General features: G+C 44.6%; 2 protein-coding genes across 2 annotated transcripts; one reads left to right on the top strand and one right to left on the bottom strand.

Moving 5' to 3' along the window:
- Nucleotides 1-7,008: 7,008 nt before the first annotated feature.
- LOC125297490 (intraflagellar transport protein 43 homolog A-like) lies at nt 7,009-8,063 on the bottom strand. The gene has a single exon (XM_048247843.1). The coding sequence runs from the start codon at nt 7,980-7,982 to the stop codon at nt 7,371-7,373; it is 612 nt and encodes a 203-aa protein (XP_048103800.1). The 5' UTR covers nt 7,983-8,063; the 3' UTR covers nt 7,009-7,370.
- Nucleotides 8,064-8,076: 13 nt separating this feature from the next.
- On the top strand, nt 8,077-13,039 carry ndufab1a (NADH:ubiquinone oxidoreductase subunit AB1a). The gene is made up of 5 exons (XM_048247845.1): nt 8,077-8,286; nt 9,299-9,415; nt 10,085-10,172; nt 12,124-12,226; nt 12,380-13,039. Exons 1-4 carry the CDS (start codon nt 8,113-8,115, stop codon nt 12,210-12,212), a joined length of 468 nt encoding a protein of 155 aa, XP_048103802.1. The 5' UTR covers nt 8,077-8,112; the 3' UTR covers nt 12,213-12,226; nt 12,380-13,039.
- Nucleotides 13,040-14,424: the final 1,385 nt, after the last annotated feature.

Here is a 14,424-nt window from a genome sequence, read left to right as displayed (position 1 = left end):
GGATGCTCTGATTGGCTGGACGGACTCCTCAGCTTTGATCATATGGTGAGTGTGTGTGTGTGTGTGTTTAAGCATGTGTTAATGTTTATACATGTAATTTGTGTGCGTGTGTGTGTTAGCAAGGAAATGATGACGTGAGTGACATTGCAGAGTTAAAATGAGGTGTGTGTGTGTGTGTGTGTGTGTGTGTGTGTGTGTGTGTGTGTGCACCCCTTAGGAACACAAGAACCGGTCATCTCTTACAAACCATAGAGCTGGGCCACATGGTATCTATGGCAACCTGCCTGCGAGGATATTCCTGCAAAGTAAGTAGTTGTTTGTTTGTCTGTGTGTGTCGTGTGTTTGTATCGTGTGTTTGTCTGTGTGTGTGTGTGTGTGTGTGTGTGTGTGCAGGCACGCCCGTCCGTGTGTGTGAGAGGGAGAGAAAGACAGAGAAAGTGAGAGAGAGAATTTAGTGTGTGTGTGTGTGTGTGTGTGTTCTCCTGTAGGGTTTGGTGTGTGCGTTGCTACAGCATGTGTGTGTGTGAGAGAGAATTTGTGGGACCGTCTACATCAGTGTTTTTCAACCACTGTGCCGGGGCACACTAGTGTGCCGTGAGAGATCATCAGGTGTGCCGCAGAAAATTACCCAAATGTCACTCACTGGTCCAGAAAAGCAACTGTTGCATCAAAGAATTTATAACCACATGCTCTCATTGATTGTATAATTTGCACTATGTGTGGTATGCAGGCATTGTACAACGGGGGCCCCATATCCAGTATTCACAGAATCATCACATATCCAGTTCATAACAACAATTAAATTAGATATAGTCACCTACAAATGAAACAGAGGGCGCTTGTTTTATTGAGCAGGTCTTGCATAGAAGCCATAATAAGGCCATATCTGTGTATAAATTTTAGGCTATGGTATGTTTATTTTTTCTTCACACAGGTTGTTAGTGTGCCGTGGGACATTGTAAGTGTCAAAAGTGTGCCATGGGACATTGTAAGTGTCAAAAGTGTGCCATGGGACATTGTAAGCGTCAAAAGTGTGCCATGGTAGGTTGAAACACTGCTCTACACAACGCCGTTTTTTTAAACCGGTGAGGTTGTTATCGGTTACGCCTTGCGTGTACATGACGCCGGCAGTTTAGGAGACTGTGACCGGAGACCGATGTAACCGGCAATTTTATGACGGCATAGCCCCACCTCTCAACCGGCTTCCGAAGTGGGAATTTTTGAAACCACCGGCTAACTTTCTCCGTAGACGCCAGGTGGTCGGTTGGCAATTTTAGGTTAATAAGTTAAGCTAATGGTGTGCTAAGTTAGAAGCACACCATTAGCTTAACTTAGTTAAACATTAGCTTACTGCATGTTAATGATTTTTCCAGCAGGCTTGTGCAAAATTCCAGAATTGAATTGAAACTGGCTCTTAAATTCCAATTCAATTCTTGAATTTCACTTGCATTTTAATTAAGGTAGCAAACAGGAAGCAGAATTGCAATTTCAATTGTGCACAACCCTGCTGTGCCCAGTGGTGCTCAGACCTAATGCAATGTTTTATTCTACACGATTCACGCAAATTAAATGTGAAGGCTCTGCACGACAGTCACGGCGCCATCCACTGGTCTGGCATGTGCACTACAGCACCTTTAGCCGCTCTCACCTCTGTGTGTGCGCCATCCACTGGTCTGGCATGTGCACTACAGGGCAGCCGTGGCCCACTGGTTAGCACTCTGGACTTGTAACAGGAGGGTTGCCGGTTCGAGCCCCGACCAGTGGGTCGGCTGAAGTGCCCTTTGAGCAAGGCACCTAACCAATCACTGTTCCCCTCGAAGCCGCTTAAAAGCAGGCAGCTCACTGCGCCGGATTAGTGTGTGCTTCACCACTGTGTGTTCACTGTGTGCAGTGTGTTTCACTAATTCACCGATTGGGTTAAATGCAGAGAGACGAAATTTCCCTCACGGGATCAAAAAAAAGTATATATATATACTTATACTACAGCACCTTTATCCGCTTTCATCTCTGTGTGTGCACGCAAGTTTTTGCTTTACCGCTGTCGTTAAAGGTGTGAAAGTTGTAAGAGAAAATTCATCCGGCGGTTTGTGTAGACGTAGTCTGAGGCGTCCACACGTACCAAACCGATCTTTTTTTCCTCCGTCTTCCCTGGAACCATATCAAGAATATTTGCATCCAAACGGATCCATCTCAACACGTTACTTCATACCCCAGGCCTATAGGTGGCACTGTTTCTTTACAGAAATTGACCAAAGTATGTGCTTTACAAACAGACAGAATGGGCTATGACGAAATGGCTTTGGAAAGTGCAAGGAAACCAGAATTGTTTGTGTGGACTGATGGTGAACTGTCAACTGTAAAACTAATAAACTTTATTTTACGGTTTGTGAAGGGTGCAGTCCTGTCCTTTATTTGGCTAACGCAGGTAGGCCTATTAATCACCTTTACTTTCTTTGGTTGTAGGATAGTCCGTGATTCACATTAGTTTTGGCTATCACCGCAATTAGGCTACTAAACGCAAGGCTTACCCAAGTTCTAGGCTATTCTGTCGCCACATTTATAATATTGCTATAAAACCTTCAAGTTAGTAACAGTCAATACTTTTGCCTGCATCAAATCGGCGCATTTGCATTCAGTGTGCTACCATCGGCTTAACGTGAGTTCTAAAGCGCCTTTGTATGCTTATATCTGATTTCACTCGACTGTGAATGCATGTATATATGTTGTAAGACATGTAAAATAAATGAATGACACTGGCACTCACGACAAATTAATGTAGCCTAAACTTTCCTAATAACTTAAGTTCTCTCACGCCACTGACAGTAGCTAGAATGCATTAAAAACACCGGAAAAAACAGTGTTCAGTCCACCAAGTCATAAGCTATCGGGCTGTGCAGCACCAGTTGTGATATTTATCTTACGTGAGTGTAATCGTGAGGGTAATGTCATGTATGAAAACTAGTATTGTTAGGCAATACTATAAGTGCAAGTCCAGGGCAGCTGAGGTGTGGCGATGACATCATCGATCCGCAAAGCAGGATGTCGCGGTTTCGCTGTCTAAACTAATTCAAACGGGACTACGGTTTCAGATTTCCCATTCTGGGACCAGGTTTCAGAAAAGTGCGGTTTCGGGATTCGTTTGGACGCTCGGCCAAGACGAAGCAAAACCTCTGCGTTTAACCTAAAAAGCGTCTCCGTGTGGACGGGCCCTTAATGTGTGTGTGTGTGTGTGTGTGTGTATTCTCCTCTGGTTTGCTGTGTGCGTTGCTACAGCGTGTGTGTGAGTGGGGAGAGAGAGTTTAATATATGTGTGTGTGTGTGTGTGTGTGTGTGTGAGTGAGAGAGAGAGAATGTGTGTGTGTGTGTGTGTGTGTGTGTGTTCTCCTCTAGGGTTTGCTGTGTGCGTTGCTACAGTCTGTGTGTGTGTGAGTGGGGAGAGAGAGTTTAATATGTGTGTGTGTGTGTGTGTGTGTTGTCCTCTAGGGTTTGCTGTGTGCGTTGCTACAGCGTGTGTGTGTGAGTGGGGGGAGGAGCCAGTGTGTGTTCACTCTGATTGGCCTGAATCCCATGAATGGAAAAGCTGCAGAACTCACAACGGTCAACACACACTCCTCAGAGAGGTACGATACACACACACACACACACACACACTCCTCAGAGAGGTACGCACACACACACACACACACACACACCCTCAGAGAGGTACGTACACACACATACACACACTCCTCAGAGAGGTACACACACACACACACACACGCACACACACTCCTCAGAGAGGTACGCACACACACACACACACACACACACACACACACACACACACACACACTCCTCACACACACTCCTCAGAGAGGTACGTACACACACACACACACACACTCCTCAGAGAGGTACGTACACACACACACACACACACTCCCTCAGAGAGGTACACACACACACACACACACTCATCAGAGAGGTACGACACACACACACACACACACACACACACACACGCACTCCTCAGAGAGGTACGTACACACACACACACTCATCAGAGAGGTACGCACACACACACACACACACACTCCTCAGAGAGGTACGTACACACACACACACACTCCTCAGAGGTAGGTACACACACACACACACTCCTCAGAGATGTACGTACACACACACACACACACACACACACACACAGAGAGGTACGCATACACACACACACACACACACACACACACACTCCTCAGAGAGGTACATACACACACACACACACACACACACACTCCTCAGAGAGGTACGTACACACACACACACACACTCATCAGAGAGGTACGCACACACACACACTCAGAGAGGTACGTATACACACACACTCACACACACACTCCTCAGAGAGGTACACACACACACACCTCAGAGAGGTACGTACACACACACACACACTCATCAGAGAGGTACGTACACAAACACACACACACACACACATACTCCTCAGAGAGGTACGTACACATACACACACACACACACACAAAGAGGTACGTACACACACACACACACACACACACTCCTCAGAGAGGTACTGCACACACACACACACACACACACACACTCCTCAAAGAGGTACTGCACACACACACACACACACTCCTCAGAGCGGTACGTACACACACACACACTCCTCAGAGAGGTATGTACACACACACACTCCTAAGAGAGGTACACACACACACCTTCCTCAGAGAGGTACGTACACACACACACACACACACACACACACACACACACAGGTGCGGTAGCCTATGTTTGTCTGTCTGGGTGCAGTCATTTACTAGCCTACAGTTAATGTCAATCGCAGGCTATAACCAAGAAAAGTAAAGGAGATGATTTGCACCAAATACATTGCTGTGGTTGTGTTTCTACAACATGTTGGCACATAATGTAATTTCTGTCAGAAACCAAGTAGGCTAACGTGACATAATGTAATTTCTGTGAGAAACTAACGTGAGTCAGACAGAAGATGTAGCTTATTCCTGAATTCTGTCCCGTAAATCACGTTAAAATGGTGTGATTAGCAACCAGAATGAAAAAAAATCCTGGGGGAGAGACCCATTATTATTATTATTATTATTATTATTGTTATTATTATTATTATTATTATTATTATTATTATTGTTATTATTATTAGGCCATAGGTCTTATTTAAGCAACAGGTCCTATGAGTCTACACCTTAGTTTCAGAAATAAAGCCTCAGGTGCCAGTCATTAGTGAGCCATTGTGTTGTGTGTAAGTAGAGTTAAGAAAGAGTCTATTTTTGTGCAATGTCAATATTTTTTCACGTGCACTTGATGCTGGATGGTGTGTTTCTCTAAAGGCTGTATTTCACACACACACACACACACACACACAATAAATCCTTTTTCTCTGTCTCCTCCTCTCTGCTTGGTTCAGGTTTGTGGAGTTGGACGTGATTGGCTCAGATGTGGTGGGCGTGTCCCCATCAGGCCGCATGGTCCTATGGGATGTGAGCGGGGGCGGGGCTTGCCTGCTGGCCAGTGACGATTGTCATCTTGCTCGCTGGGCGGGGCCTAACACGCTCCTGACTGGACACAAGAATGGAGATGTGTGTGTGTACCAATACTACCCCCTGTAGACACACACACACACACACACACACACTTTCCTCACTAATCAGGAGAACGGAGATGTGTGTGTGTACCAATACTACCCCCTGTAGACACACATGCACACACACACACTCTCCTCACTAATCAGGAGAACGGAGATGTGTGTGTGTACCAATACTACCCCCTGTAGACACACATGCACATGCACACACACACACGTACACACATACATACTCTCCTCACTAATCAGGAGAACGGAGATATGTGTACCAATACTACCCTCTGTAGACACACACACACGCACATGTTTGTGTGTGTGTGGATACCAATACTACCCACTGTAGACACACAAACACACTCTCCTCACTAAACAGGAGAACAGAGATGAGTGTGTGAGTGTGTACCAATACACCTCTCTGTATAACATGAAGACACACACTCACATACGTACATGTTTGTGGTTTGTGTGTACCAGTATGGGACACTCTCACTCTCCTCACTGAGCAGGAGAACAGGGATTTGTGTGTGTGTACCAATGTAGAACACACACACACACACACACCTATCAAAGCACAGACAGTACCACTGGAAAATACCATTGGGAAAAAAAACACTGTTGAGAAGATGTTATTTATTGTTGGTTGTAAATAAAAGGTTTATCAGTATGTTTGTTTGTTTGTTTATTGTTGGCTGTAAATAAAAAGGTTATCAGTATGTTTGTTTGTTTATTGTTGGCTGTAAATAAATGGTTTATTAGTATGTTTGTTTGTTTATTGTTGGCTGTAAATTAAAAGGTTATCAGTATGTTTGTTTAAATATTTAAATAAAAAGAGCATTGTTTCCCCCCCATGAGGCTGGGTGGTGTACACACACACACACACACCAATTACAAGTACATGAGGCTGGGTGGTGTACACACACACACACACACACCAATTACAAGTACATGAGGCTGGGTGGTGTACACACACACACACACACCAATTACAAGTACATGAGGCTGGGTGGTGTCTGTTCTCTAAAGGCTGTATCACACACACCAATTACAAGTACATGAGGCTGGGTGGTGTCTCTGTTCTCTACAGGCTGTATCACACACACCAATTACAAGTACATGAGGCTGGGTGGTGTACACACACACACACACACCACCAATACAAGGCATGAGGCTGGGTGGTGTCACACTGTTCTCTACAGGCTATATCACCACCACCAATTACAAGTACATGAGGCTGGGTGGTGTACACACACACACACCAATTACAAGTACATGAGGCTGGGTGGTGTCTCTGTTCTCTACAGGCTGTATCACACACACACACACCAATTACAAGTACATGAGGCTGGGTGGTGGGTTCTGTTCTAAATCTGTATCACACACACACAGATTACTTCTTTTTGGTAGTGGTGGTGGTTTTTTTTTTGACAGAGGCAACGAGTATTTCAATAAAGAAGCAACGAGCATGTCTCGCCTTCCTACTCAAGCTATTACAGGCGTTAAATGGAAAATTGGGAATGTTCTATCTTACAAATTAACTGCATTTCACAAAAACGCTTTATTTCTGTATTAAAAACTACAGTGGCAAGTCAAGCAAAAGATATTTAGAGCTCGGGTCCTGTCTACATGCTAGCAGAGGCGAACGTGGAATATATGAGTGGCCCAGATATAATATGATATAAAATGTCTCAACTTAGTATCCGTCTCCGTCGGAGGCACACATTGGCCCTGATATAATTAAACTCAGTATCATTGTTTGTTATGCAACGGGCACGGGAGACATGTCCTGTCTCTCTCCTAAGTCCAGCTCCGTGCGCAGCTCGGAGGAGACCTCGGTTAACAGGTGGTCCCAGTCCCAGCCTACGTCCTCCTCGCGCACCTCCTGCTCGGGGGCCAGCACCTCCGTGAGCAGCTTCAGGTCGATCTCCCCACCCAGAGACTGGAAGGCCGCGTGTTTCATCAGGTCCGTGTCGAGGTCCCTGAACGTCATCACTCGGTTCACTTGGAGACGCGGGGGAGCCGCCACTTGCATGCCGAGATCCTCCTCCAGCGCCTCGTCCAAATCGGGAATCACGGGGATGTCTCCGTCGCTGTCGGACTCCTGGGGCGTTTGTGGCCTAAGGCGATGGTCCTCCACTTCATCATGGACTGGTCTTTTCCCAGAAGCAGAGGAGCTTGTTGCGGTGGTTTCTTCAGCCCACCCTCCTTGACGTCTTGGGGGTTTAGGAGGCGACCCCTCTCCATGTGAACTAAAAGACGACTTCTTATGTCGTTGTTCGTCTGACGATTTAATAGCGTGGCGTGCTCTTCGACCAGACTTTGCAGCATTTTTTACATATTCGCCATCGCCAGGTTGAAGTTTATCGTCCATTTTTAGGATTAGCTTCGAGCAGAAACAAAATAGCGCTCGTGTACGGTAACTATAACGACGCCTTCCCTCTGACGCATGCGCAGGCCGAACGTTTTAACCCGCTGCATTGTGGGTGCTCTGACAGTCAAACATGGCGTCTGGCATCCTTGTCCGGTGTGTCCGTGGAGCTAGCACGCTCTACAACCCCGCGCTGAGTTTGAGCCGGGGTAGCGGGGGAGTATGGACTGCGGTAGCGGTAGCCCCCGGGGTTGCCCGCCGGGACTTCTCGCAGCTGCGTCTCGGACAGGCACCGGGGAACGTGCAGGTAACTTAACCAGAGCGTGCCAGCGACATTATTTGGACCCAGGCAGGGTGCCTGCTCGCTTACTGGCGTGACCTCCGTGCGCGTCTCAAGGCTGTCCTGACATAGCCTACAACGTTGACTCTGGTTAGCGGTTTAACGTTACAGCAAATTTGACGCAGTGATTTCTATGCTCACGAGTGAATTAATGCTAAGCCATTACCTGGTTAATGCCAGTTGTACACATAATTTTGCTACTGGGCTTAGCCATTTGTATTTGTATGTTAGCGTTGTAAAACAGTCCCTGATAACATTCCGCCAGCGTTTAGCAACGTGTAGCTGCTATGTCCTGAGATACAGGTTTTAAGGTTAATTTGACCATGTACAGTCTTCACCGAGACAAACCCATAACAACTAGGCTACTACCAAGGTTTGAATCTTCATTACCCGTGGTTAATTTGACGGTGTGGACAGGTGGGTTTAGCTTAAGTCTTGGTGATTTGTATTTAATTCAGTTGAGACAAGAGGGTTGACGTTTAAAATAAGCATCGAAGAAGCCCAATGCAAAGTCTTAGGCCTAGTTTAGCCACAACTTGCTGGTAGCCACATGAAGGAGTTTTGAAAAAGCCAACCCAGCCCGTTAGCCCCCACTGCTACAATCAGCTGTATTATCTCCTGGTCAGCAGGTTGATATACTTCATCAGGGCTAACACAAACACACACACACACATATTACATCATCTCCTGGTCAGCGGGTTGATATACTTCATCTGAGGGTAATAATGCAAATGACCAGCTTGTGAGGGGTGGGGTGGTGGTAGTGTTGTGTGTGTGTGTGTGTGTGTGTGTGTGTGTGTGTGTAGGTAGTGTAGTGGTTAAGGAGCCGGGCTAGCGTGCAGTTGTGTGTGTGTGTGTGTGTGTGTGTGTGTGTGTTTAGATGCTCTGGGAACAATGTTGACATTTAAATCGCTTTGGATTAAAAGTGTCTGCTAAATGAATACATGTATGTAAAAGTGTGTGTGTGTGTGTGTCATAGGGCCCGGTGTGTATGCAGATACGGCAGTTCAGTGATGTCCCTCCACTGACGCTGGAGAGCATCCAGGAGCGAGTATTCCACGTTCTGAAGCTCTACGACAAGATCCACCCTGAGAAGGTCACACACACAGCACAGCACAACACGTTCTAAAGCTCTGCGACAAGATACACCCTGAGAAGGTTACACACACACACGCACAGCACAGCACAGCACGTTCTGAAGCTCTACGACAAGATACACCCTGAGAAGGTTACACACACACACACACACAACACACAAACACAATACACACAACACACAACACAACACAACACAGCACAACACACATTCTGAAGCTCTGCGACAAAATCAACCCTGAAAAGGTTACACACACTCTCACACTCAACACAACACAGCACAACACAATACACACACACGCACAGCACAGCACTGCACAGAGCATAGCAAAAAACAATACACACGCACACACACGCATGCACGCACACACACACACACACACACAGCACAGTGCAACACAATTAAGATCAACCCCGAGAATGAAGGACACACTCACACAGCACAGCACATGTTCTGAAGCTCTATGACAAGATCAACCCTGAGAAGGAACACACATAACATAACACACACTCGCGCGCACACACACACACACACACACACACACACAGTGTTGCTTTTGTTCTCTTCTGCTCTGGCCCTGATCTGGCTGCACCTTCCTCATATGGGGACACACAAACTTGACGTTACTGTGGGGTTGTATTGTTAACTCTCTGTGTGTGTGTGTGATAGCTCCAGGTGACGTCACACTTCATGAAAGATCTGGGGTTGGACAGCCTGGACCAGGTGGAAATCGTCATGGCGATGGAGGATGAGTTTGGTACGCCACAAAACCATACATTAGTTAGTCAACAACAATAAAGACAGTGCCGTATTTAGCTCTGCTCGATTATGGCAAAAACTATCACAATTATCTTATTCAGTACTGAGACCACGATTATTAAACACGATTATTGTAGTCAATATTGAGATCCATTAAACACTATTATTAGCTCTTATTAAAAACTGTCATCCGATTATTCAGTACTGAGACCACGATTATTAAACACGATTATTGTAGTCAATATTGAGATCACGATTATTAAACACAATTATTGTATTCAATATTGAGATCACGATTATTAAACACGATTATTTTGGTCAATATTGAGATCACGATTATTAAACACGATTATTGTAGTCAATATTGAGATCACGATTATTAGACATGAATATTCAGTGATTTTGGATCTATCATTCATTTTCAAACCTTAAATTCTTTACATTTTTAAATTGAAATTTTAAATATAATCCAACAGAAAAAAAAAATCCATGTAAATCGATGATGCACACAACAACTCAAGACAAAAGCAGATCCTTGTTATGAAACTGAATGTAGCAAAATAATCATTAGATTTTGATTATGACTTGTAATACTTATGAAAAGAACATAATCACCACAATTAGGGCTGCTACAATTTATCCATTAATCGATTAGTTGTCATCTATAATTGGTCGTGTCATTCTACGCATAACTATGCAACACATCACATGTCATTCTAACTGTATATCTCTACTCATAACTGTAAAAGGGGGATCAGACAGGATGCGCGTTTTGCAGTGAGGTGCGCCCTTTTCATGTTGTTTCGTATTGGCAGTAAGTGATTTGTTTCGTATTGGCAGTAAGCAGGGCTGTAACGATATGCGATTCGAAACTGAAATCGCGACAAGTATCCATGATACTGTGTCGTGGTGTGAAAAGCCAGAACCGCGACACACCATTTCTAGTGTTTCATGCAGTGCTTTGCAGCTTATGCAGCTGCATAAGCAACATACATCTCCCGCTTTACTTACCGGTAGCCTACGTTGTCCAAAAATAATTAAACAAATAATTTCATGACTTCCTCTTACCCTCACTCCCTCTCCTGCTCAATGAACAATCCAAATAAAACGGTCACAATCGTGAAAGGAAGGACGCATAGAAGACGGCTAGCTAAATTACTATTAAATCCTCTTAGCATCATTAGCATGCTGCATATATTTGTTTAAAACTTGCATTGAAGTTGTCTGATCATCTCAATACCAACGTTTCCCGAAAGGGCCTGTCCCAAGGAGAACAAGTATTAGGCTACCTTGAAACTTAAACACACATGGGGAAACTGAACAGTACAATCAGTAGACTATGATAAGCTAGCCAACTATGCTACTTTGTTTACAATATTTCCAGGCTTCAACCAGACAGCTGAATTAAAGAGGTAGAGTTGTAATAAAAATAGTAGGCCTAGGCTATAGGCTAATCTGCATAAAGTGTGCTGTCATAAATATCAGATATTCAGTAAAAAAATATCAGAATATAAAATAATACAGATATATTATAGCCTACTATATATTATATTATGGGAGATCAGACAGGATGTGCTTTGCCGCTTATAAAACGCAAGGTGCACCATGTTTTCATAAAAACGCAGGCGCTTTTCTGGTTGGAGTTAAACTCGAGGTGCAGTAGGCGCAAAAAACGTGAGGTGCATAAGCAGCGTGCAAAACTCTTACTGCTGATTCGGTTTGTGTCACGATTTTTGACCCGCGGAACCTTGATTTTTCTTTTCTTTTTTTGGGGGTGGGGGGGCTAGACATTCATGCTGGATCCACACAGAGGAAAGTGCCATTCTAAACAAGTCTCTTATGACCTTACTGTGGAACACACGGCCAGGCTTCACACCTTTATTCCTCAGCAGATTGTAACTTTGTGTGTGTGTGTGTGTGTGTGTGTGTGTGTGTGTGTGTGTGTGTAGGTTTCGAGATCCCTGATGTGGAGGCGGAAAAGTTGATGTGTCCTCAGGACATCGTTAAATACGTGGCCGAGAAGCAGGAAGTGCACTAACGAGGGCCCCACCTGTAAGTCAGCCAATTAGCACACAGCCCACCCACACAGCAGCCAATCATCACACAGCCCACCCACACAGTAGCCAATCAGCTTCTCACAGTCAATAGCCTTTTAGCCAGTTGGAATGAATTGACATGTTGTGTGTTCTGTGTTCTGTTTCCTAGGCAACAGCTCCATGGTCCACAGGAAGCACAGCAGGGGACTTCTGATTGTTGATTTGACTTCAGTTCCATAGAAACACATACTAGAGTAAATAATTGTATAAATATAAATTCATTAATAAATATGGTAAAGAGTTTGATAAACAGAGTGTGTGTGTGTGTGTGTGTGTGGGGGGACATGCTCAGATGGCTGTTGCTTATTCAGTCTCGTCTGGTCTGAGTCTCAGCGAAATACCAGCTGGTGGTCTTTTCTGTTGGCGGGTGTGTGTGTGTTCTAAGGGTTCTGCTGTCTGTCTGTAGGCAGGTGTGTGTGTGTTCTGGTGTTCCGTTCCACACTCACTGACGCAAGGTTTCCCGGCACATCCAGGGTGCTTGTTCGCTGTTCTCTGAAGAATGTATCACTGTTGAATCAGTCGTGCTGTAGCTGCAGTCACTCCTGACGGAACCAGGTATGCTGCGCAGGAACATGGCTTCAGTCTGCAGCAGTTCTGTTTGAATCGGTTCAGTTCTGTTCGAGTGTTCTTGCAGTTCTTGTGTGTGTGTGTGTGTGTGTGTGTGCGCACTGTTCAGAGTGATGTTTTTCTGACCTAAGATGAGAGGATTGTTGGAAGTGTCATACTTGATTAAATTAAACAGAAATGATAATAAATCCCAAATGATGAAGCCTTTCTTTGCTTTCATTTCCCAGGAATGTATGTATGTATGTGTGTGTGTGATCGCTTGTTTCGTGTTAGTGATGTATTCTCTTTATCTCAGAAGGATTACAGATGCCTGCTGCAAAACACACACAGACTGCAGCGACGGCCATCAGACCGCAGGGAAACACGCACACACGCACACAAACACACAGCAGGCAAACACACACACACACAGCAGGGAAACACACATCCACAAAATTGGATCTTCTAGATTCATTAGATATAAAGTGAAATATTTCATGTTGATTGCGGTTTACAGCTCATGAACATCAGAAATGAGTATCTCATTTTAATCATTAAAGCAACACCAAAGAACTTTTCCTCTGTAGCACGCACTATTTGTTTATCCAGCACCGGCTTTGGAAATAACGATGTCCACAGACAAGGTACAACATGTTGCATGATTTTATGAAAGTAGGCTACGATGTATTGCGACATGCAAGTCAAATTTGTAGTTTCTTATGTCTCATTCCATCGAACTACAGATCCGCGACCCGATCTGGCAAACTTACATAGTGCGGTTATAGCCGATAAAGGGCCGCGAAGCGAATGCAGAAAGTGCCGTTCACCCTGTTACGAGTTGATGAACCACTGAAACGATTTTGAAAACACTATTTTAAGGTACAAAAAACTTTGGTGTTGCTTTAAACGTGTGCCTGCGTCACTTGTCTGCTAGCTCAGAGGGGGGTGTGTGTGGAGATTGTGTTAAAATGGTCTGCTAGCTCAGAGGGGGGTGTGTGTGGAGATTGTGTTAAAAAATTGTGTTTTTTTGTGCCTATTCCAGTCTTATTAAAGGGAAACTTGGCAGGATTTCCCCCTCTGCTGGAGAAGTTGTGCATTATGCTATTTCAAACTGGGAAAAGGTAACAAAGCACATGGATTTGTTTACAAGCTAGCAAAACGGTTTGCAAAAGTTTGGCAGAAGTATGTGGATGTTACAAGGTAAGAAACACGATTTAAAATGAGTTTCTTGTTTCTCACTTGTCTTTCCGGGATGGTAGTCTCAATTTTGCAAGGTTGGTTTTCCGCCTGGGGACGCGCAGCGGGGAAAGTCCCCATTTTCACCGGAACAGGTCATTTAACCATCCAAATGATTTCTAAACGGGTTTATTACGTTGAAATAGTTGACAAGTTCTCATTTAAACGCCATGTTGGGCTATGACCACTATGTTCTTGCACATTTTCCCCCCATGATAATACTGTTTCAGTGATCCAAAAGGCTCGAAGGATGTTCTTTATTATATGACAATTTGGTAAAATATCTAATAAAAGTGAGCCTGTCAATGCTCATGGCTCTCTGGTGCCAAGCCTGGATGTGGGGATAATAAAGCATCATTTTCTTTTAGCAAA

Source organism: Alosa alosa, chromosome 7 (genome assembly GCF_017589495.1).
Source record: "Alosa alosa isolate M-15738 ecotype Scorff River chromosome 7, AALO_Geno_1.1, whole genome shotgun sequence".
Lineage (NCBI taxonomy): Eukaryota > Metazoa > Chordata > Actinopteri > Clupeiformes > Clupeidae > Alosa > Alosa alosa.
The sequence above is the reverse complement of the archived record's forward strand: the minus strand, read 5'-3'. Positions and strand labels throughout refer to the sequence as shown.

Bases quoted from the DNA above. Each gene is read 5' to 3' on its own strand.
- ndufab1a (XM_048247845.1), top strand. From the start codon at position 8,113: ATGGCGTCTGGCATCCTTGTCCGGTGTGTCCGTGGAGCTAGCACGCTC. The intron at 9,416-10,084 runs GTCACACACACA...TGTGTGTGATAG, and splicing joins ACAAGATCCACCCTGAGAAG to CTCCAGGTGACGTCACACTT. The intron at 10,173-12,123 runs GTACGCCACAAA...GTGTGTGTGTAG, and splicing joins GGCGATGGAGGATGAGTTTG to GTTTCGAGATCCCTGATGTG.
- LOC125297490 (XM_048247843.1), bottom strand. From the start codon at position 7,982: ATGGACGATAAACTTCAACCTGGCGATGGCGAATATGTAAAAAATGCT.